The sequence below is a fragment of the Alexandromys fortis genome, unplaced genomic scaffold (genome assembly GCF_014885135.2).
Source record: "Alexandromys fortis isolate MF-2015 unplaced genomic scaffold, M_Fortis_MF-2015_v1.1 scaffold_150, whole genome shotgun sequence".
In the NCBI taxonomy this organism is placed as follows: Eukaryota; Metazoa; Chordata; class Mammalia; order Rodentia; family Cricetidae; genus Alexandromys; species Alexandromys fortis.
Genome location: NW_026068027.1, coordinates 3,851,404 through 3,876,101, shown reverse-complemented (window position 1 = coordinate 3,876,101; position 24,698 = coordinate 3,851,404). Strand labels below are relative to the sequence as shown.

The 24,698-nt window shown below is 39.8% G+C and overlaps 1 protein-coding gene across 6 annotated transcripts in view; it reads left to right on the top strand.

Moving 5' to 3' along the window:
• Cecr2 (CECR2 histone acetyl-lysine reader) overlaps positions 1 to 24,698 on the top strand; it is a 106,571-nt gene that overhangs the window by 53,263 nt on the left and 28,610 nt on the right. For all 6 annotated transcript variants that reach the window (XM_050164002.1, XM_050164003.1, XM_050164001.1 and 3 more), the window contains exons 2-7: positions 2,535 to 2,629; positions 12,451 to 12,634; positions 13,961 to 14,100; positions 15,377 to 15,481; positions 17,457 to 17,506; positions 18,428 to 18,597. In XM_050164002.1, coding sequence (XP_050019959.1) covers positions 2,535 to 2,629; positions 12,451 to 12,634; positions 13,961 to 14,100; positions 15,377 to 15,481; positions 17,457 to 17,506; positions 18,428 to 18,597 — 744 coding nt within the window. The remainder of the gene's footprint in view (positions 1 to 2,534; positions 2,630 to 12,450; positions 12,635 to 13,960; positions 14,101 to 15,376; positions 15,482 to 17,456; positions 17,507 to 18,427; positions 18,598 to 24,698) is intronic.

Below are 24,698 nucleotides of genomic sequence, written 5' to 3'. Positions count from 1 at the left end.
AGGCCTTAGGTTTCACCCCCAGCACAGAGGAGCAGGGATTGATTCAGTTTTGTTTGAGACAGTGTGGTAGACAAGGAGACATAGTAAGTCCCATAGAGTGTGTGTTACAATGTGTTAAGGTAGCTATGGTATTTTGGCAGGATCACAGAATAGAAGGCATCCAGGAAGACTTGTTGTAAAAGACAAGTGCCTTGAACTTATTACAGAGAGGCAAGCAGTCAGGTTTGTTCTTTTGAATGTATAGACTATTGTTCACAATATTGTACCTCAGGGAAAAGGAGTCAGCTCACAGCCAATGACTGTTAACTATCGATAACAGTCTAGCTCTAAGTGATACCACTATATCTAGAGGCATAGTTTACTCACTTGGACTTTGGGTAGGGGTAGCACAAGTTGTCTAGTGCATAGCAAACTACCAGGTGGGGAAAGGACAGTGAATGCTGACTCCACAGCAGAGGCTCCTCTGGAGCAGTGTTCCTTGAGAGCTACAGAGGCCTCAAGGCCTCATGGCCTCAGTTGTGCTTAGCCAAGTCACCCAGGGTGCCAGACATTCAACATTCACTAGAAAAATCCCTTGTTGCTGTGTGATTCTTGTAGTGCACTGAAGTTTGTTGGAGACCAGCTTTTGATGAGCTGCCCTGGGCGGGGTCCTTTATAGCCCTTCAGAGTTTTGTCTCCTCCCTGCAAACTTTCTGTCCTTGCTTCTGATTGGTGTGGGTTAATGACTCTCCAGGGCTTTATTGACCTACCCCACACAGGTGCTGAGCAGGAGATCCTCCATCTTTATTATTATTGTTGTTGTTGTTGTTACGACTGTAGGTATGGAGAGAAGACACCATCACATGGGCTTCAAAGATGGAATTCAGTTCACCAGACTTGGACAACAAGTGCCTTTACCCTCTAACTATCTCACCAGCCCCACTGAACCTTTCTAAAATAAAGAATGTTAATGAGGGAGAGGGAGTTTTGTTTGCCCAAGAGTAATTGGCTAACCTCCCCCCCCATCACTGATTTACTGACTCAGAAAGTCATTCCTTTAGATGTTTTTGTTTGTTTGTTTGTTTATTTTGAAAATATTGCCGTTATGACCCATATTGGCCTTGAATGTCCTTGAATGTTCTATTCTGCTAAAGTATTGAGATTGCAGATGTGCTATACTAGGCCTAGCTATCAGTTAGGAGAGTTAAAGTGTGTGACCTGTAATTTACCTTCTAGCTTAAGCATTCCTGGATTCTAACTAGGTTTAAACTGTGAGCCTTTTGTTGTTGTTGTTGGTGGTGGTGGTGGTGGCTTGTTTTGGTTTTTGTTATTTTAGAGTCTCGAGTAGCCCATTACATTTTGAGAATAAAGACTTCCAAATTTAAGACTTTCAATAAATAAATGGAACAATTTGTACAATTTCATAAAAACTTGATTGTTTCTCTATAGTAGAAATAGACTATCTATGAACGCGTAGCTATAATTTAATTGGTGTTGAGATCTGAAATCACATGTCTTGCTTTTGAGATAAGGTGCATTTTATTTTTTTTCCTTTTAGTTTTAGATCTAGTTGTAAACTAGTCAGTTGTAAGCAGATGCTTGGGAATCTGTAAATTTAGGTTGTACAAAAATTAATGACTTAGAGCATATTTCATCAGAAAACATTCTTGTTTTGGAGGGTTGAGAAGGGAAGTAAGTTTACTGATGTTTTCCCACTACCACTTTTTGCCCATTGACCCATCTCTTCATTTCTAAGTTCTGTATGAAGATCATCTGTCTTCTGTAGCTTCTACTTGAACTTTCAGGGCAAGCAAATGCACCTCACCTACGATTAAATTATTAACAGTCGTTACCTCATTTCTCTCCAGATGATGTAAGGATTATTTTATTCCAGCCACCTGCTTTTATCAGTCTTGTAGGTAGAGCCATACATTCTTCCAGTGCTACTTTGTTCAAAACATAGAGGTTTCTTAAAGCTGTTGTTGGTGGGTTATCTAATAGGACTGTCAAGTAAAGATTAATTTATAATCAGTTGTATGGTGTTTCTGTAATCTTCATTGTCATTAAAATATGAGCAAGGGTGATGCATTCTGTAAAGTGCTTTGCAATGCAAGCATGAGAACCAGAGCTCAAATCTCTAACCCCATATAAACAAGTCAAATGTGGACTGTGTGCCTGCAACCCTAGTGCTGGGGAGGTGGAAATCCAGGTTAAGTCTTCCAGTCTCCTGGTTTGATGAGAGACCTTGTCTCATAAAATAAGTTGGAGAAGCAACTGGGGGGAAAAAAAAACCAGCTCAACATCGACCCACAGCACGCATCACACGCACTTTCTGTCAAGTTCTTGATAATTAGCATCCGTTCTTAAATAAGAAATTTCCTTGTGTATTTCTTCTACAAGGGAATGGAAGCTAGTAAAAAAGTAATAAAAGAAATAAACTAGAACGCGAAGCTCCCACTGTCCTTCTGAAAGTACACATAGGAAGAAGGGCAGCATTGTGACTGTCCTTTATTTAAGGAGATGTCTGATCTATTTCTCTCTCCCTCTTCTCTCAGGAGTTAGAGGCAGCTCTTCACAGAGATGACTCGGAGTTTATCAGTGATCTGATTGCCTGCCTGCTTCAGGGCTGCTATCAACGAAGGGATATCACGTGAGTAACCCTGGTCTTATTATTTCTTATATAGGGAACTCATTAACCTGCTAACATTGGCTCCACTCTCTTGTGACAAACCCAGCGTTGGCCAGTACATAACAGTGTAGACTCTATATACAAGCACATTCACAGACTTTGTTTGTTTGTTCATTCTTTATTATAATTCTTGAGTTTGTGTTCACCAACAAATGTCATCCCCTTATGCTAGCTACTTTGAGTGTACAAATGTCTTTTCTTGTGTGTGCATTTTTCTGATTTTTGATTTGTACTACTGGCAAAATATTGCCTAACAAATTAAAATCAGGTTTCACTACATTCCTGTGGCTTATATGTCTTCTGTTCTCATAACCAATACAATAACAGAATTAAATTGGAGTCTCTGGGCTCCTCTCTTCCTTAACTGCCAAGTAGACAGCTCTTTGATGCCTTTGAGATGTTTAGAATTTTTGAGTAGATGTTATCTGTGTAGACAGAGAATACAGAACTTCCTGATAAGAGCTCATCTCTGCTTTGCTTTGATTTGAGACTGGGTTTCTCTGTGTTGCTCAGGCTGGCATAGAACTCCTGAGCTCATGATGAGCACTTTCTGCTTCCACTTCCCGGATAGCTGGACTATAGACGTGGTCATCCAGATTTTCTTTTATTTGATCCAAGTTGAGACAGCTTAGGACAGACTCAAACAAAAGGCTGCCCTAGTTCCTTGGCCCTTTGAAACCATGTAGGAGTTCAGTTTATGATTTTGAAATAGTTAAAGGTGGCTGGAGAGATGGGTCAGCACTTAAGAGGTGGAGGATACTGCTGTTGAGGATACAAGTTTGGGTGGCATTCAGCGACTCTTGTGACTCTCACTCCAAGGACTCCAATGCCCTCTTCTGGCCTCTGTGGGTATGTGCACAAACCCACACAGACACCCACGTAAATACTTAATTTGATAATATAGTTTGCTTTTTTATTTTCAAAAATGGTGTGTTTCATCATTTTGTTATAGTGAATACAGTCTGCTAAGTTGATAAGCTAGGCCTGGTATTAATGTTCATATTGGCTGAGAGAAGTGGACAGTGGTGTGTTTTTCATGGTGTCTGAGAGTTATTGCACTGGCCTTGAACTTGTTAGGTAGCCAAGGCTGGCCCTCAACTCTGGTTGTCCTGCCCCCACCTTTCTAGTCCAGGGATGACAGGAGTGCTGAAATTACAGACATGCGATACCATGCCTAGCTTTGTCATCCTGTAAGTAGCTTTCCGACTATTTACGTCAGCCTGCATGGCAGATATATTTTAGTGATATCTATAAATGTGCTATACTGACTTTTGGGTGAAATTTTGTAGACTGGTAAGCTAGAGGGTTAATTCTTTGAACTCAAAAGTAACATTGCTAGTGATGTGTGTGGAAGACTGGTTTGCTCTGTCTTAGGCATTGTTAGGAATTTGCTTCTTGGGAAGTGTGCTAGGGATCTATCTGCTCTTCTGCCCTGGCCATGCTAAACACATTCTCTCTCCCTGAATTATACTGTAAGCCCTAAAAACACTTACTGTTGTCTCTGTAATAGTCCGTAGGTTTAAGAGGAATGCTTTATGTTTGTGTAATGCCCATCTTGAGTAAAGTATGCGTGGAGTAGTATTTTAATTTTGTATTTAATGCATGCATGTTAAATTATGTGTTGGTTTGGTCAGAGAGATTAAAAATGAATCTTACCATCACCACTACCACCAACTTTCTCACTGTGGCACCGGCTGGCCTCAAGCTTACGTTTAGTTCACCTGCCTTTGTTTCTGAAGTGGTAGGATTAAAGACATATGCTTTGTTTTGCCATTCCCAGTGTCATTTATTCATTTTAAAACACTTGTAATCACTTGTATATGGTTTGTAATTTCATATCTATGTTTCTTATAACAATAATTTTCCTTATAACCAACTTTTCTCTAAATGTGATTTATCAGATAATCTAGTCTTTTGGGTAGATACTTTTTCTGACTTTTAACTGTGAGTAGCCTTATACTAAATTTACTAGCTGTTCAAATTGATCTCCTTATTTTTGTTTCTGGCTGTGCACTCAGTTGAAAGAAATGCCCAGTTAAAATTTGTTAATGGGACAAGTGTAGTTATGGCTTACTGGTTAAGAGCGTTGGATGTTCTTCCAGAGGACCCAGGTTTGAGTCCCTCTTGTGGCCTCCTTAGGCAATAGTCCTGCACTTGATACAGAGGCACACATTTAGGCAAAACACAAATATACACATAAAGAAAAGTAAACAATGTTTTTATAAAGATTTTGTCAACAAACCAGCAGACTGCCCATTACAGAGTGGGTTTGCTTTATTTTTGAACCAACTTGGAAACCATGGGGTTTCTCAGTAATTTTTATTAGCTCTGAACATGGTGTCCTTTAGACCTGTCAGTTGTTAACCAGACTATCCTGGACTGTACAATTTTATGTTGGTAATTACATTATGATTTTTATCATTGTAAGTAGACAGTTACTGCATAGTATGCATAAGAATAAAAATACATCTGGAGCTAGTGGTTCACATCTATCCAAGCACTGTGTAGGCTAAGACAAGAGGCTTCCTGAGAACCTAGGGCCAGTGTGAGCTAGAATGAGACCCTGGAAATCCCCAATGGAGAAAGACAATCACCGTCTTCCTTAGAGCAAAAATTAAGTTCACTTCGTAGTTAGGTCTGTTCCTTCTTCCTGAGCATGCCCTCTTGATTCAGAGTAAAGTCTGTGCTGCGCTGACACTTCAGTGAAATGGTGTTCTTTTTCTTTGCTATCCTAAACTAATGTGTCTAACACCCAAAATATTACTTTCAAAAACATGAGAACCACTCTTATCTCTAAGGCCATTTAAAAAAGAAAGAAACCAGAATTTAGACATCAGATTACACCACAATGGGCCATGGTTTCTGGGTCTTTTTGCAGAATTACGTGAAACCCAGGCTGGACTCCAACTGGTTGTGTAGGGTGATTTGAATTTGTGTGCATCACCATGCCTAGTAGTAGTAATCCTGCAGTAATGGGATTTACAACTATTGATGGGCATAAATGTTTACTTCGAGGTACCTGCAGCATATATAACATGATGTGAAAATTTCTGATTTCCACTAGTGAAAAATACACCTCCCACATTGCTGCTGTTGGTTACCTACATTCATACTTGCATTAGATTTTTTTATATTCCAAGTTTAAATGCAATTTAGAATATGACCATGCAAAGAACTATCTAAAGTTATGATTGAGTTCTTCTCCCCTACCCTCCCACCCCAGAGGAAGAGTGAGATAGAGTACGCCTGGCTAGCCTCTGACTCAGCTGCAGTCCTTCTGCCTCAGCCTTCTGAGTCCTGGATTATAGGCACGAACCATTATGCTTGGCAGGCTCCAAAAGCTACAGAGAAACCTGTCTCAATAAAACAAAAACAAAAAACAAACAAAAAAACCCATTATACTTGGAAGTTTGTTTCTGTAACTGAGGAAATTATAGAAAAGCAAGTGTGCATGTACCCAAGATAACCAGTACCCTCCCCCTCGTGTTTGTGTTTCCTTGTGTGCGGGGAGGGAGAGGGGGAAAAAGGGGCATTTGGTGGGGTTTTTATTGTTGTTGTGGAGACAGGGTTTTCTGTGTAGCCCTGGCAGACCAGACTGGCCTTGAACCCACAAATATACCATTTCATCTAAGTTGAATTTTCTAAAGACCATGGTGAAACTTCATTCTAATTAAATTGATTTTGTTTAGAAATACTGTCTTCAGAGAATAAAGCCTTGGTTCAAAAGTTTTCAGGTCACATTTGTAATTGTTCAGGAGTTCAAGTTCAGCTTCATGCCCTCAAGATGAGGAAGGATGTTCAGGAATTCCTTTGTAACACTTGAGGGTGTGGTTTAGTGATAGAGCTAGTATGTTGGAGCCTTGGATTTGATCTGTCACTAAAGAGGGGAGGGGGTAAACCTACCAAAAAAATAGTTCTTCAAAAGATTGTATGGGTGGTTGTTGAGTGAGGACGGCCCACATAATCCTGTAAATCCTTGAGTTTAGAACCTACTCCAAGTAGGAGAGTTTGGCAGACCTCTTAGGACAACCGTGTTGTGGTTGTATATACAGCCTCTGGTTCTCTAGAAATCAGTTCTTGTCATTGGAATAATCAGCCATAGTGGCCCCTCCTTGACTCCTATCAGCTGAGCCTCTCACATAGGTAAGGTTGGGCAAATAAAACTGTTGTAATAGGAGCAGTGGGGCTGCATCCCCAGCACCCCAGCCGCCTGGCTAGCTTATACCCCGAAATAGCAACACACAAACTGTATTCTTTTAAATACTGCTTGGCCCATTAACTCTAGCCCTTACAGGCTAATTCTCATATCCTGATCAACCCATCTTTAATAATCTGTGTAGCATCAGTCTTACCGGGAAAGATTCAGCATGTCTGACCTGGCAGCTTGCTTCATGGCCTCTGCCCGGGAGAGGGGAGCATGGCCTCTGAGCTCACTTCCTCTTCCTCTTCCAGCATTCTGTTCTGTTTTCTCCTCCCACCTATGTTTTAACCTATGAGGCCAAGCAGTTTCTTTATTACTTAACCAATGACCTTCCTCCATCATAAAACACTCTACAGAAGTGTTACCCGTGATTTAATTTTGTAAATATAAAGTGAGGAAAATTGGGATATGGAAAATCAGGATGATTTCACAAAGTAGCACATAAGGGATACCTTGCATGGACTGGATTACCAAAGTAGCCTGGAATTGGGCCTTGGATTTAGTGTGTTAGTTACAGGTGGTATTCCCCATTGATCTAGGCTTGTAGTACTTTGTATGGTATCTGTTTTGGGAATTCATTCAGCCAGTAGCTTTTGGGGGTACTGGACTTAGGCTGTGGTCTTCTATCTGTGGAGATGATCTGAGGAAGGAGGGGTTCACTTGCTCTCTTGGGTGTTTGGAGATCTGACTACAGCTCCCTGCACAGAGCAGAGGACCACAGTGGCTCTCTGCCTTGTTTGTTAGTGTTCCCCAATTAATATTTAATACCCCCCTTATTTCACTTTTTAATACTTGTTTGTTTCACTTTTTAATATTCTTCTTTCGTTTTCTTTCTTAATACAAAAATTTAAATGTCAGTAACATGTTCCTTGCAGTGCTTCCTGGTCCCCCTTCCACATTGCTATTCTAGTTATGGGCCTTTCCCATTAAATAAATATTTTAAGGATTTTACAGGAGCTCTTTTTCTTTGTGGTTTCTCTTTCCTTATTGCATTGCGAAGTAGATTAGAATAATTGAGTGCTGATTGAAAATAACTTCTGTCAGCCGAGCGATGGTGGCGCACGCCTTTAATCCCAGCACTCAGGAGGCAGAGGCAGGCGGATTTCTGTGAGTTCGAGACCAGCCTGGTCTACAGAGCAAATTCCAGGACAGGCTCCAAAGCCACAGAGAAACCCTGTCTCGAAAAAACTAAACAAAACAAAACAAAAAGAAAAAAAAAAGAAAAAGAAAAAAAAAAATAACTTCTGTCAAGAGTGAAGATAGGAATAAAGCATACCATATCTTCATACTGCGGTGATGTGTGTGTGTGTGTGTGTGTGTGTGTGTATAGCATAAAAATACCTGCCATTAAATTCTTACTGTAATGAGTTCATCTTTTTAAGAATGCTTTTTATGTAACAGACTAATTTATAATTCAGCTGGGGTCTTTGCTTGCTTTTGTTTCCATTATAAATAGAAGTTTTATCAGTTATAAACTTAGTTTTTTAAGGGTTAATTCTATATCCAACATAATGTTAGAATTTTTTGTTGACCACTTAAAATATTTTAAGAGTTTAGAAGTTTTGTTCTCAATGCAGAAAAAGCACATTTGTTCAGAAATTGTAATCACTGCTAAATGTGCATTCGAATGTGTCTTTATTGAGATGTCTTTTTTAAAAGATTTATTTTATATGTGGATGTTTTGCCTGCATCTAAGTGTACACTGTATGCATTCAGTGTTGGTGGAGGCCAGAAGAGGGCAACAGCACCTCCCACAGTGGTTTTAAGCTGCCATGTGTGTGCTGGAAATTAAACCTAGATCCTCTGCAAGAGCCATCTTTTCAACCCATAGCTGATATTTTGTTTCCAGGTGTTTTCAGACAGGGTCTTTCCTTATGGTGCAGTCTTAATTTTGTGACCCCCCCCTCCCCCCCCCGATTCCACTGCGCAATTACTGCATGTAGTGACTCTGAAGCCAGACATTCTTGACAAATGATCCAACACAGTCACTGCTCTACTCAGGACCTAGGTGCTGCAATCTGGTGTCGCTGTATACTTACTACCAGTAACTTTTTTCTTTTTGGAGGAATGAAGAATTAAATTGGGTGTAGAAAAATAAGACACAAAATTAACTGTCATTTATTGATGGACATTGTGTTGCTTCTAATGTAAGATTGTTATAAACCAAGTTACTGTTGGGAGCCCACTATCCAGCTCCCAAATAAATCACATGGAGGCTTATTCTTAGGAATGCCCAAGTTTAGATTGGCTTGTTTCTTGCCCACTTTTAAAAAAAAAACTTAAATTATCCCGACTACCTTTCTCTGTTTCTGTGTACCTTTTTTTTTCTTCTTCTTCTTCTTCTTTCTCCATGGCTTGCTGTGTAGCTGGGAGGCTGATCCCTAATGTTCTCCTCGGGTCTCCTTTTATTTATCTCTTTGCCTGCCTGCCCCACCTATCCTTGCTTCTGCCTCTCTATTGGCTGCTCGTCTCTTTAATAGGACCATTAGGTGTTTTAGACAGGTAAAGACTCACAGCTTCACAGAGTTAAACAAGTGCATCATAAACAAAAGTCACATACCATGAATAATATTCCCCACAAGTTACTGTGAACATATACATGGGAATGTTTGTAGTCATTTTTTATTTCTTTTGATAAATAATGGGTCATATGCTAAGAGCTTCAAACTTTCCAAAGCAGTTATACTTCTGTTTCTACTAGTACACTAATGCTACGTATCTTTGCAGCATCTGATGTTTTTAGCTTTACTGTTTTATTCAGATGTATATCTTGTTTTAGATGATATGTTTTATTCAGATATATATCTTTCAAATATATTTGCTTGTTCTTGAAAGAATTTAAAAAGTTTCCATTTAGCTGCAGTTTATCAGTTTTTACAGAATATTTCATCATCATCATCATCATCACCCCCTCCCAGTCTAAGGGGCCTCAGTGTCACATAGACAGACACCTTGTTGCATTTTTTAAAAGTTCTTAATGGGCTGACAAGATTATTCAGGGGTTTAAAGCTTGACATGCAAGAAAGAGAACTCGAGCTCCAATCCTTTGGACCTGTTTAAATGCAGGCCACACCTGAATGTAATCCCAGTTCTCAGGCATCATAAACTGGCTAGCTAGACTAACTGAATTGGTAAGCTCTGTGTTCAGATGAGACCTGTCTTCATATAGAATGTGGAGAGCTATTATTGGAAAAGGCACCCTCTGTGTAGGTGTGTGTTGTGTGTGCGTGCCTCTTATCACACATGAACACTACACATACTAAGTGGGGCTGTAGATTTAGCTTTTTAGAGTTGATACCAAGGTGAAATTTGGAAATATTGGCACACTCTTTTTTTTTTTTTTTTTTTTGGTTTTTCGAGACAGGGTTTCTCTGTGGTTTTGGAGCCTGTCCTGGAACTAGCTCTTGTAGACCAGGCTGGTCTCAAACTCACAGAGATCCGCCTGCCTCTGCCTCCCGAGTGCTGGGATTAAAGGCGTGCGCCACCACCCCCGGCCATTGGCACACTCTTAATTCCATCATTCGAGAGTCAGAGCCAGGCAGATCTTTGTTGTCAGAGCTTTCTGTCCTGCCAAGCATTCAGTCCCAAAGAAACACACAGAGGTCTACATTAGTTATAATGTGGTTGGCCTATTAGCTCAGGCTTCTTATTAACTCTTACATCCTACATTAACCCATAATTCTTGTCTCTGTCAGCCATATGGCTTGGTATCTTTTATCAGCGAGGCATTCTCATCTTGCTTTCTCTGTGCCTGGGTGACAACTGCAGACTGACTTTTCCTCTTCCCAGAATTCTCCTGTTCTCATTGCCCAGCCTATACTTGCTGCCTGGCTACTGGCCAATCAGTGTTTTATTAAAACAATACAAGTTGACAGATCTTTACAAAGTATAAGACCATTATCCCACAGCAGATCTTTGTGAGTTCCAGGACAGCCAGGGTTACATAAAATTTAATTTGTGTTTTTGTTTATATATACACATCTTTACACAGTTTGCTCACATAACCTTCAACAGTAACTACTTTCTTAATTTCTACATAGGCGTTTTTTTTTTAACCTAGCCCCTGATACCTGGCTCATAAGTATTAACTGACAATTCCTTCAGTTCTCCAAACTGTCATTGTGTAGTAAAATATTAATTTTTTTTTGTGAAATACCCATGTTCAAAGCTTAGATTACCCAGTTACAGTGGCGTACACCTGTACTCCAGGTACTTAGGAAGCAGTGGCTATAGGACCACATGACACCAGGAACTAAGACCACGCCAGACAACATACAAGATGAATATAAAGTATGACAGGCCCATGATGACCTAAGTGGGAGCCCCAGGTTCCTTGTGGTAGAAGGGTAGAACCAATTTCCACAAGGTGTTCTGTGGTCACCACATGTGAACCGTAACACACACATAAGAAACACCTGACCACACAGTGTTTGGGGTTTGTTTTGTCTGTTTTTGTCTGATTTTTCTTTGTTGTGTTTTTGTAACCTGGTCTCTATATAAGCCCAGTCTGTCCTGAAACTCACAGAGAACCATCTGCCTCCTCCTCCTCCCAAGTGTTGGGATTAAAGACATGTACCATCATGCCCAGCATAAACTAATTTTTTAAAAGAAAAAAATTAGTATATAGTGTAATTGTGTATGCACATTAAAGTGATATGATATTAAGATGCTTTTCTATATCTTTGCATCTTAACCTATATTATCAGTAAATGCATTTGTGCAGACTGTTTTTGTAAGGGTTGATAGCCTTAAGTCACACCCCCAATTTTAAAGCATGTTATTATGGGAACGCTATAATGTAGTACTAGGAGCGGCGAGGCTGTGTCCCCGGCATCCGGCCGCCCGCCTGGCTAGCTTATGCCCCGAAATAATTACACAGAAACTGTATTCTTTTATACACTGCCTGGCCCATTAGTTTCAGCTTCTTAACCCATTTCTAATAATCTATGTAGCACCACGAGGTGCGCTTACCAGGAAAGATCTTAACCTGCCTCTGTCTGGAGTGGGAGAATCATGGCGACTCCTTGACTAAGCTTCTTTCTCCCAGTATTCTGTTCTGTTTACTCCACCCACCTAAGGGTTGGCCTATCAAGGGGCCTAGGCAGTTTCTTTATTAATAAGAAATCACTCCCACATCACTATAAAATTCAATAGTATGAGCAGAGGGTGAGACTGTTGCCTCTACTTTGGATTTTACACGATTAAGCAGAGTTGTTCATCTTAGTTAAAGTAAGATAACCCATTATGTGAAAATTCCCACCCCACCCCCAGGGTTTTTCATGTAACAGCTCTGACTCTCCTGGAACTTGATTTGCAGACCAGGTTGACCTCCAACTCACAGAGATCTGTCTCTGCCTTCCAAGTACTGGGTTTAAAGATGTGTGCACCACCTGACAAAAATATTCTTTTGATTCAGTTTATCTTTGTGATTTGATGAAGTGATATAGTCTAATACATAATTTCAGTCAAAGGCTTTAATGTCCTTTTTTAACTGTTATTTTATTTTATAAATTGTCAGCTTTCCTCTCCCCATCTTCTGTTTTATATTAATGTATTTGTGGATTTGGGGCCATTTGATTAGGCCTCAGACATTCCACAGCTACCTGGAAGATATCATTAACTATCGTTGGGAGCTTGAAGAAGGAAAGCCCAACCCTCTGAGAGAAGCCAGTTTTCAAGACCTTCCTCTGCGCACTCGGGTAGAGATTCTTCATCGCCTCTGTGATTACCGGCTAGATGCAGATGATGTCTTTGATCTTCTCAAGGTACCTTTCTAGCAAGCTTCTTTTCTAGAGCAGTAAGAAGCCAGCACTTTGAGCCTGAAATCTAACAGTATTGAGAAGCAGGAGTTTAACTTATTCATAGTAGACTTCATGCTCTTAATTGATAATGACTTTTATAGAAATTCATGCCCATGTGACCAAAGGAATGCAAGCCATACAGATAGATAACTTTTAAATTTGTTTCTTTTCATTTCCTGAGCATTATCTCATACAGGAAAACCTACTTGTAATCTTGTCTTCATACAAAACAGGAATGAATTTGCCACTGATTTTTTTTTTCCCTGTAATTAACAGCTCCAGAGACTTGAAGCTATTCCCCCACCCCCAGACACACACTTTTTTGAGACAGGGTTTCTCTGTGTAACAGCCCTGGCTGTCCTGGATCTGCTTTGAAGACCAGGTTGGCCTGAAACTCAGAGATCTACCTGACTCTGCCTCCTGAGACTGTTCCACCAAGGCTTAGGAGGGCAATTTCTAATCCTACTCAATCATTTGATTAAATATAGCAGTTCTCAGTTGAGCCCTGTGCACAGACACATAAAAGTCATATAACTTAGTGCAGTCCCATTAACAGTGGGAAGACCAGTACAGATCATTCCCTGTAAATCACTGGAAATTGCTTTCCTGGGTCTCAGCCATAATTCAGAAGGTGTTTTGTTGTGTAGAGAGATGTCTCAGTGGTTAAAAGCTCTCACCACTCTTCCAGCTTTAGGGAATCTCTTTGTTCTCCATGGCTACCTGCACATATGTGGCACACACAGACACATGCATTTCTTTATTTTTTAGTGTTTAGTATAGTGCAAAACCACATAAAACAAAGCCTTCAGAACATCTGATTAGAAGTATGCATATAAGTATGGTAGAAATTTACTCCTGTTGAGCCTCTGTAATACCAGTATTGGGGAGGCTGAGGCAGGAGGATTGTTGAGAGTAAAAAGTGAGTTCTTTGAGTAAGAACTGCTTTGAGTGTTCCGATTGTATTTAGTATGACAGTCCTTCCTTTTACATGTGTACACATAAAATAGCAACTCTAAGCCAAAGAGTTGTACAGTTCTTTTTGATTCCTGTTTTTGTGCATGGGAGCTATGGTTGGTTATAGGGAGCACCTAGAATTTCCTCATTTTGTTTATCAAAGAAGGTACCCTCCTAGTCTGTCTGTATTTCATCTATTCTATTAGAAAATTATGTACAGCATATTAGGATGTTAAAATATGAGGTGTCTCTAAGTGTCAGGTTTGAATTGTCATTTTAGTTTTCTCCTGTTTTATGTTCTTTATTTTTACAAATCTATTTTCCTTTTCTCCCCAGGGTCTGGATGCGGATAGTCTCCGAGTGGAACCTTTGGGTGAAGACAATTCAGGTGCACTCTACTGGTACTTCTATGGTACACGGATGTACAAAGAAGACCCAGTACAAGGAAGATCCAATGGAGAACTCTCCTTGAGCAGGTACTGTCTCTAACATAATGGCTGTGAGAACTGCTCTAGAATGCTATGAAAAAGGCCAGGTATTGTGGCACACGCCTTTAATCTGAGCACTTGCAAGGCAGAGGTAGGCAGATCTCTGAGTTTGAGGACAACCCTGGTCTATAGTGTGAGTTTGAGGATAGCCAGAGCTGTTACGTAGAGAATCCCTGTATCTGTCTGGGGGTTGAAGACTGTGAAAGTTAATGTATCAGAATTATATAGCACTTGTATTTTCTTTTCTTTTTTTTTGGTTTTGGTTTTGGTTTTGTTTTGTTTTGTTTTGTTTTGTTTTGTTTTTGAGACAGGGTTTCTCTGTGGCTTTGGAGCCTGTCCTGGCACTAGCTCTGTAGACCAGGCTGGTCTCAACTCACAGAGATCCGCCTGCCTCTGCCTCCTGAGTGCTGGGATTAAAGGCGTGCGCCACCATTGCCCGGCATGCACTTGTTTGTTTTTTCTAATGCAATACTTGGAATTTGGCATTTTGTTTTGGCTGCCAATCAGCTTCCAAATAAAGATGCTTGAACTTAGCTTAGGTCCCACTAGCTCTTTTAATTTAATCTGTTTCTATTCATCTGTGTTTTCTGTTGGGGCTTTATGCCTTTCTTTCATTATGTATGTCCTGCTTTTCCTGCCTCCTCCCTGTCTGCTGAGCATAAATTCCTCCTCCTACTTACTCTCTCCCTGCCCAGCACTCCGCCTATACCTCCCCTCACTGTGGCCATTCAGCTTTTTATTAGACCAATCAGGTACCTTAGTCAGGTAAGTAAACCGGCAACACGTCTTTTCATAGTTAAACAAATGTCCCACTATAGGTATACATAAAGGATTCCCAATAAGCACCTATACAGTTCCACAAACTGTTTAATACTGCAGGCTTTGAGTACTCCTTTTTTCTATTAGGATTGGTAATCTGTCTTAGAAACTTCACGGTCCACCATCGTTACTTCTCATTATCATGGTGCCTATAATGATGCTAAGCTCTGGTTTTATTGAGACTTTCTTACTGCTATGAGCAGTGCTTGCTCTTAGCAAGGGGTTAGATGTTACACTTTAATAGAATGTCAATGTTTCATGATTTCACATTTTGTTATCCCTGTGTAAGAAAAATTAAGCTGTCTATTCCCTGTTTCTGCTATTTTGCATAATCCATTTTCGTATCCTTGTGGCAGAGAATGCTGTGATTACTAATAAATGCTAAAATTATATTAGTTTTAAGTAATACTCTAGAACATTTCTATTTAACGATATTGTTTCTTAGGGAAAGTGAAAGACAAAAAAATGTCTCGAATGTTCCTGGAAAAACAGGCAAAAGAAGAGGAAGACCTCCAAAACGGAAAAAAGTACAAGAGGAAATTATTTCAAGGTAAGAAATCTCATTGATTTGTGTTCACAGCTCTCATGCTGGAAGGAACCTTAACTTCACCTCACACTCTGTCTTTACTTGTGCATGAACAGGGCATACATAGATAATTGCTTAGAGACCTGAGCCAGAGTCCATGAAATTGTCAAGCAACCCTGTCTGCATGACATCTATCAAGTTACCTGCCTCCCTGAGCCTCTTATTGTATTGGATGATAACTGCTCATTTAGTGAGGATTAAACTGAACAGGACAGCACATGGCAGTACAAGAAAATGAAGGCTGCATTTTAACGCACATTTTAAAATGTGTTGTTATACCATAAGAAAGTGAGGCAGTTTAATTGCATGATTATTTTAGGCTATGGATATAGTACAGTGATAGAATCCACAAGGGGTTCCTTTTCCTAGCCTACTCCTACCAAACATTGACTAGTTAAACTTTTAGTAGAGTTGTTATATATCATTCTAGGATTAGAATTCTTAATTCTTTCACTGTAGTAATTAAGGTATCTGAACAAGTACAATGAAGAAAAGATAAAATGTAAAACTTTTTGAATCTTTAATTTTATATTTAATTTTAGGAAAGAAAAGTACATCATTTGCATCTGGAAAACTTCATATATCATTGCTTTTTTTTTTATATCATTACTTTGTTTATGCGTATGTGGAGGGAGTTGTGCAAACATGGATGCCAGAGCTTGATGTTCGTTTCTTCCTTGATTTGGGTTTACATTGCTAGCACTGGGATTACATGCTGGCTGTCTTAGGATTTCTATTGCTGTGATGAGACACTGTACCCCCAAAGCAAGTTGGGAGCAATAGGGTTTATTCAGCTTACACTTTCTAGTCTGTCATTGAACAGGAACTTAAACAGGTCAGAAACCCAGAGGCAGAGAACAAGTAGAGGTGCTGCTTACTAGCTTGCTTAGCCTGCTTTGTTCTAGAAGCCAGGACCTCCAGCCCAGGGATGGCACCACCCTCTTCCACTGATCGCTAATTGAGAAAATGCTGTACAGCTGGATCCTATGGTGGCATTTTCTTAATTGAGGTTCCCTAGCGTGTGTCAAGTTGACTTAAAACTAGCTAGCACACAAGCTTTGCTTTCTAAAAAAGTAATGTAGGTACTGAGGGTCAAACTTGGGCCCTTAACATTTCTAGTAACATAATACCCTCTTCTCATAGAGTAAATATTCTACTTAATTTAGATAGGTTTGCAGTGGCAATGGCATTTTCAGTGATTTGCTTATTTTTATTTTTAAATTTTCTTCTCCCCTAACAACAAAGGCTGAGGCAGAAGGATCCTCAGTTTCAAGCTAGTTTGGACTACATAGCAAGGCTTTGGTAAAGAGATTGGTTATAGAAAGGATTCTTAAGAAATCTTATGGTTAATAAGTAGATCAGTTAAATTTAAGTAGATTACAACTGCCTATTTCTTGCTTAGTGATTTTATGGAAAATGTCCTGTGATGTATGTATATATTCAAAATCTATTTTTGGGGGTTTCCTGATATGTCCACATGCTCTTGTATAAACAGAAAACTGTTGTGTACCTACTTTATTGTTGGAAACTTAGAACCATTGCATTGGTACATGTGGGCTCGTGCTACCCTCTGCTGGTAAGCGACAGACCTTGAGCAGAGGAAGTTCAACTTTTTAGCCCATTTTCTTGCATCTTCCTTAGATAAGGGTAAGTTAACAACATGTCCTCCTTAGTGTACCATGAGCCAGAATTTCGACAGTACCATTTCTTCCTTGGAACTGATGCCATAATCTTGATACTCAGGTTTCCTACAGCAAGCATACCCTACATTCTACTTTTATTTCTTATTAGAATTAGTCTTCCTAACTTTGAATTTTGACAGCTCACCCCATCCCCAGCCACCATTGTGCTAACTGGATCCATAACTGCAAGAAATTCCAAACAATTTGGGCATGTCAGTGTCTTGTTTTAACTACCTTTTCTTTTTCCTGTGTTTCAGTGAAAAGCAGGAAGAAAACGTGTTGGCATCTGACCTACTGACAAGAAATGGTAATAATGATCGTTGTTGCTGTCTGTCAAAGTCAATAGAATTCTTTAACATACACAGTGATAACGCTTTTCTAACCATTCAGTAGTTAGGATGATTATAGCAGTCACCAATTTTTTTTGCTCCTTATTTTATTTTTTTCCCTATCCTCCATCTCAGATCAGAACTAGTTTTGTTCTGTTACCTGGCACAGTATACTAAAGACAAAAACATGGATGGACAAGTACCTTCCTGGAGAATGACCTTTTAATATCAGTGACCTGGAAAGTATTGTATGCATGTTGCCTACATACATATATACATAATTAGATTTTTATTTTTTTCTTTTTCTATTTTTGGTTTTCTGAGACAGGCTTTCTCTATGTGTGGCCCTGGCTATCCTGGAACTGTAGACCAGGCTGACCTTGAACTCACAAAGATCCTCTTGCCTCTGCCTCCCAAGTGCTGGGGTTAAAAGAATGTATCATGCCTGGACTCTGGTGAGATTATAATTATATGATCCAAATTCTTTAAATTTGGAGGGAATAACCATTTTGCAGTGTCATAAACGAGATAAGGAATACATTTCTACAGCCTCAGTTTCCAAACCATTTTTCTAGAAAAATAATACATTATTAAACATTTCTAGAATGTTAAATTTTTCTTTAAATCACAATATAGTTTTGTTTTTGCAGGTATTTGTCTACTTACAAAAAATTACGGTAATAGGAAAATTAAAAGTATACACAATCCTAGCACTTGGGAAGCAGAGATAGGTGATCTCTAAGTTTTAGACTCTTTAAAAAGGGGTTGGGGATTATCATGCAGACATTGTGTCAAGTGCCTATTATCCCAATGGTTGTGGGCTGAAGCATGAGGAGCACTTGATCTGGAGTTCCACACTTTCATGGGCAGCATATTGAGGTCAACATTTTTCTTTGCAGGGTCCCGAGGGCCAGGCCAAGGTACCTGGTGGCTCCTCTGTCAAACAGAAGAAGAATGGAGACAGGTCACTGAGAGCTTCCGAGAGAGGACCTCTCTTCGAGAGCGACAACTCTACAAGCTCCTCAGCGAGGACTTCCTGCCTGAAATCTGCAACATGATTGCCCAGAAGGTAGAATCTCCCTGCTTATCAGATCTCACTATTCCTGGTAGAACTGATGTTAATATTGCAGCTCATTCACCTGCTTGCTGTCCTTATCCTGAAGGTTGTTTATGTATGATGTTCTCCTTATCTCTGCAAGTCCCACGCCTATCACCTACCAGTCCTTAGAATGACCTCTTAAAGACTGGAACCAGCTTTCACCAGGAAATGTGATCTGATTTGGCTCTCCCCTGCTCCCAACAAAAATGATAATTTTAAGTCATAACTTTATGACTATGTATTTCGATCTACACACACATTCCTTATACATGGCATTTTCAAATATTTTTCTGTGCCCCCCCCGCACCCCCACCCCCCCTCCCCCCCNCCCCCCCCCCCCCCCCCCCGTGGATGTTGTTCAAAAATTTCACTTCAGGTAAGAGAGATGGCTCAGGAGTTAAAAGTGCATGCTGCTTTTGTAGAAAGCTCAAGTTCACTTCCCATCACCCATGTTAGGTGACTCAGAGCTGCCAAATGTTACTCCAGCTCCTCAGGATCCAATACCTCCTGAACTCCATGGGCACCTGCATCCCCACCCACCCCCCTACACATTTTGTTTTTAAGTCCTTGAAGTAGTTCTGGTGACACTTAGCCGCCTTAGTGCTCAAGAGGGTAAGCAGGGGGATTGTGAGCTTGACGCTAGCCTTAATTAATTAGAGTTAATTACTCGAGTGAAGGTTTATTTAATTGAGCTATAGCAACTTATTGGCTACACTGCTATTGAATATGACTCCTCCAGCAACCATTAATTGCTATGGCTCTTCAGGTAGGGATTGATATACCTAGGGACACCCAGCTGGTAAAAACTGATCACTTCCCTTCCCCCTTTCCAGCAGGTATTAGTTGCCAATAGTGTCTTGGTTAGAAGTATGTAGGCAGAGACTGCTTGTTCATTCCCTGCCGCCCAGACATGAAATAATTACACATAAACTGTATTATTACAACACGGCTTGGCCAATCACTTAGGCATATTGCAAGCTAGCTCTAATATCTTTTTTTTTTTTTTCGAGACAGGGTTTCTCTGTGGTTTTTTTTTTTTTGGAGCCTGTCCTGGAACTAGCTCTGTAGACCAGGCTGGTCTCGAACTCACAGAGATCTGCCTGCCTCTGCCTCCCAAGTGCTGGGATTAAAGGTGTGTGCCACCACCGCCCAGCTCTAGCGCTAATATCTTAAATTAACCCATTTCTATTATTTTATATTTTACCATGAGCCTTGTGGTTTATGGTGGCTCGTGTCTTTCTCCTCTGGCAGCTACATGGCACTACCTTTCAGACTGTGCCTTCTTTCTCTCAGCATTCAGTTTAGTTTTCCCACCTAGTTCTATTCTGACTTGTCATTGGCCAAAATAGTGTCTTTATTAACCAATGATATTAAGATATATTCGCTGCACACACAGGGGAATCCCACATTAGGAGTGGGCTTTGTGTTCACTCCTTTTCAGTGCTTAGACTTCGTTCCCCATTCCTGATATAATGAAACACAATGTTTTTCAGTAGTCCCCATGTCAGCTTCTTAATATTGGCATATGAGAGATACCTCTATATCAAAAAAAAAATCACAAAACTGTTAGTATGCATGTATTTTCAAATTCTTTTTTAAGATTTTAATTTATTTTATGTGTGTGGTACTATATCTGCATGTACACAATGCTAGAAGAGGGCATCAGATCCCATTATAAATGGCTGTGAGCCACCATGTGGTTTTGCTACGTTGAAAATCATTGCATTCTGAGCCAGTTCCCAGCATAATAAAAATTTTCCTCTAAAGCAGAAATGATTCTATATAAAATAGTTGACAGAACTAGTATAGTGACTTTTTGTGACTCCAGTATTGGGGCTCCGAGGCAGAAAAACTGCTGAGTTTAAAGCCATCCTGGACTACATATTTTGTCTCATTTATCTATATTGTATATAGTGAAGGAGAAACAGTGTATAATTACCATGGTTTTGGTTTTTTAAGACAGTTTCCCAGTAGTTACAGAGCCAGTCCTGGAACTTGCTCTGTAAGTCACTAACAGAAATCCACCTGCCTCTGCCTCCCGAGTGCTAGGTTTAAAGTGGTGTGCCATCCACGTTTGGCACAACTACCATAATTTTAAACACATGAGTCAGTGTATTGGAAGCACTCTCAGAGGACCTTCATTTACTAGTTCTTCTAGCAGAAATGATTTTTCTCAAAGCTGTAGAGGTGTCTACATAGTAGTCTTTGCTGTGCTTGTCATTCATTACTTGAGTTATGTTCAGCATACTGTTTTTATGAGCCTCTTTATATACGTTGTGTTTCTTTAAAAATTTTTTGGGCTAGCCAGGCATGTCTTTGTTCAGATTATAATTGTTATAACATTTCTCCCTTCCCTTTTCTCCAAAACTAATATATACCCTCCCTGTTCTTCAAATTTATGGCCTCTTTTTGTTTCTCATTTACATTCCTAAATATAACCCGCTCAGACCATACAGTGTTAGCTTGTATGAATGTTTTCAGAGCTGTATTAGTAAGGCTTTATGGCTATTGCCTCTGCCTTTACTAGGAGTCACAGTCTCATAGCAAACTCCCTGATCCTCTGGCTTAAAATCTTTCTGCCCCCTCTTCTGCAGTGTTTTCTGGACTTGTGCCTTTTCTCCTATTCTGAGACAAAGTGAGTCTCAGGCCAACCAAGGCCCTGCACTCAGGTGCAGAGGCAGACGGACCTCGGTCGAGACCAGCCTGGTCTATAGAGCTTCAGGACAGCCAAGGCTACACAGAGGAGCAAAAACAACCAAAAAAGGCCAAAGTTACCACTTAGTGGTAGAATGTTTACATAACTTGCTACATATAGCTCTGGGTTTAGTATCCAGTGGGGGGGGGGGATGAATGAGAATGTACCTTCTTGCTACCTAGCAATGCTGAACTGCATGATGGCTCACACCCATCTAAAATGAAATCTGGTGCCCAGAACACTGTATACGTAATAAATAAATCTTTAAAAAATAAGAAGTCCATACTGCTTTTTGTTTCAAGAGCTATATTACCAGAGAGCCACAACCTCAATTAACCTTCTGCATAGTCCAGCATGTGCGCACATGCACACACACCAAGGTGTATATAGTTGAGACAGAATTACATGGAATTATTGAAAGAGGGTTGGAATATCAGGTGAGCCCCAATTCCATCTATTAATAGGACATACTTTGTGAGAATCCTATGCTGCTAATCACAGCTTTTCTGATTATGTCTTTATTTTTATGTGAGAGTAGATGCTGTATTTATGCTTGCAAGTCATGTGTGTGTAGTGCCCATGGCAGTTAAAAGAGGGTGTTGCGTTCCCTGCAACTATAGTTACTCATAGTTGTAGTCACCGTGTGAGTGCTAGGGATTGAACCTGGGTCACCTGGAAGATTGAGTAGCCAGTGCTTTTAAGTGTATTTCCTAACAAATCCAGGTAGAGAGTTAGAAGATTTGATAAATCTTAGGGGATGGGATAGTAAACTTTAATAGTTTGGGGAGAGGGACTGGAGAGAGGTCTCGTGGTTAATAGCGTTTGCTGTTCCTTTTTGTTGTTGTTGTTGTTTGATTTTTTTTTTTTTTTAAGACAGAGTTTCTCTGTGTAATAGCAGCCCTGGCTTTCCTGGAACTCAGTCTGTAGACCAGGCTGGCCTGGAACTCACAGAGATCCACCTGTCTCCCAATTGATGGCATTAAAGGCATGCGCCACCACTGGCCAACCTGAGTTTGCTCTTTTTGTTCAAGACACGGTTTCTCTCTGTAACTTTGGAGACTCGTTCTGCAGACCAGGCTAGCTTCTAATTCAGAGATCCTTTTGCAGCTTTCTCCCCTGTGCTGGAATTAAAGGTTTGCGCCTCCACCACCCAGCAGTGGTGGTGCACGCCAGTAGTATTTGTCAAAGGACGCAGAGGCAGGAGAATCCCGAGTTTGCTGTTCTAATAAGAGGTCCCAGATTCACTTCCCCACACTTATATCAGACAGCTCATAATCACCTATAACTCCAATTCTACAGGATCTGATACCCTCAGGCTTCCATAGATACCTAACTGGTATACATAAAGCCATGCAGACATACATATACATTTTGAAACATAAAAAAATCTTTTTTTAATATTTATTTATTTATTATGTATACAATATTCTGTCTGTGTGTATGCCTGATGTCCAGAAGAGGGCACCAGACCCCATTACAGATGGTTGTGAGCCACCATGTGGTTGCTGGGAATTGAACTCAGGACCTTTGGAAGAGTGGGCAATGCTCTTAACCTCTGAGCCATCTCTCCAGCCCCATAATAAATCTTTTTTAAAGTGGGAAAGTGTAAAACCTGCCTTGAATATATAAAAGATAAGCTTTTATTCTTTTTTATTAAAATTAAGCGAGGGTGTGATGATACTGGCCTAAATCCCATCACTTGAGGCTAAGACTAGAGGATTGCTAGGAAGTATAAGCCATCCTGGACTTCATAGCAAAAACAGAAAGAATCAACTATTACTGGTATATTGTTAATAATAGTTCAAACTACTGAAAGTGATGCTAGTAAGAACAGAAAGAAGAAAAGTCTGCACGTGGATCAGCTGTCGTGTCTGTTTATATAGTGTCTGACCTATTTTTTTGCAATAATGTGATCTTCCTACCATGTCAGGGCTATATGGTGTTATAATGATCAATAAATTTTATAATTACTTTATAAGCCCATACTACTTCATAAACAAATGCTCTTAGAATATTTGTAATTTGTTCCAATCCAAACTTATTAATTTGTAACACCTTCCTGAAGCATCTAATGTGGACTAAGTTATTGTTACTCGTCAGGCAGTCCATGCCTTTAATCCCAGCACTTGGGAGATAGAGGCAGGTGGATCTCTGTGAGTTCAGCCAGGCCAGCCTGTACTATAGATTCAGTTCCGGGACCTCCAAGGCTGTTTGTTACAAGAGAAACTGTATGTCAAAGAACAAAACAAAATAAAAAACTTCTGCTTAGAAATACTATGCTATAATAGAATTTTACACAAACATAATCAAATTGTTAATAAAGCACATGGTCAGTAACAGAATAGTTAAAGATTAACTTGAAGAACATACAGAATTCATACTATCATTTAATTTTAATTTGAAGGATTAGATTTCATGCTAACCTATAGACATCTATTGAGACATAGATTTTATAGAATTGTAAATTATTTTTGTCTTGCAAAAATGTAACTACCAATATTTACCTTCTACATTGTTGCTGGGTAATTATCCAGCTTCATGGCTAGGCCAGGCATGTATTCCTGATTCCTGACATTGACTTAAAATTGTCCAGTTTTTCTAATGCTATGTATGTCATGTACCCTCACCCCCAGTTTTTTTTTATTTAGTTCAATTAAACATTTGATATTCACTTTAAAAAACCAAAATAGAAATAGGTGTAGACTACTGAAAGTGCTTGTTGGTGGATGGTGGCTTATAAATAAACATTAGGAACTTAAGATTTAAATGTATGTACATTGTCTACACAAAAGCTGATAGTAGATGGTTGTGGTGATGCACAAGTTTTATCTTAACACTTAGCGTATGAGAGGCAGAAGGTAGTCAGGTTTCTTTTCATACATACACTTGAATCAGGAAAGCTGGTAGTAATATCTGCAAGAATCAACGGTCACCCTCTGTATCAAGAATAGCTTATCCCTCTTTCATCTAATGTGACAAAATTGGAGTGAAACTGGTTTTGGCTTCTTGTGATATTTGTATGGTAAATTTGCAAGATTTCCTTTGGAAACATTGCTGTTCTGGGGTTGTGTCATAAATGTAAGAAATATCTCCTACTAGAATTGTGAGCTTTAAAGAGGAGATGCTTGGTGAGGAATGTCTATGGACTTCAACGAAGTACTTGAAGAGGATAAAGGATCATGATATCTTTGGTACTTGTGATTGTATTTTCCTCTGGGAACTGCTTATCTCCAACAGAAAAGCTTCATTTGTATTGTGTCTAAACTATCTGAACCAGTTCTCTCTCTCTCTCTCTCTCTCTCTCTCTCTCTCTCTCTCTCTCTCTCTCTCTCTCTCTCACACACACACACACACACACACACACACACACACACAC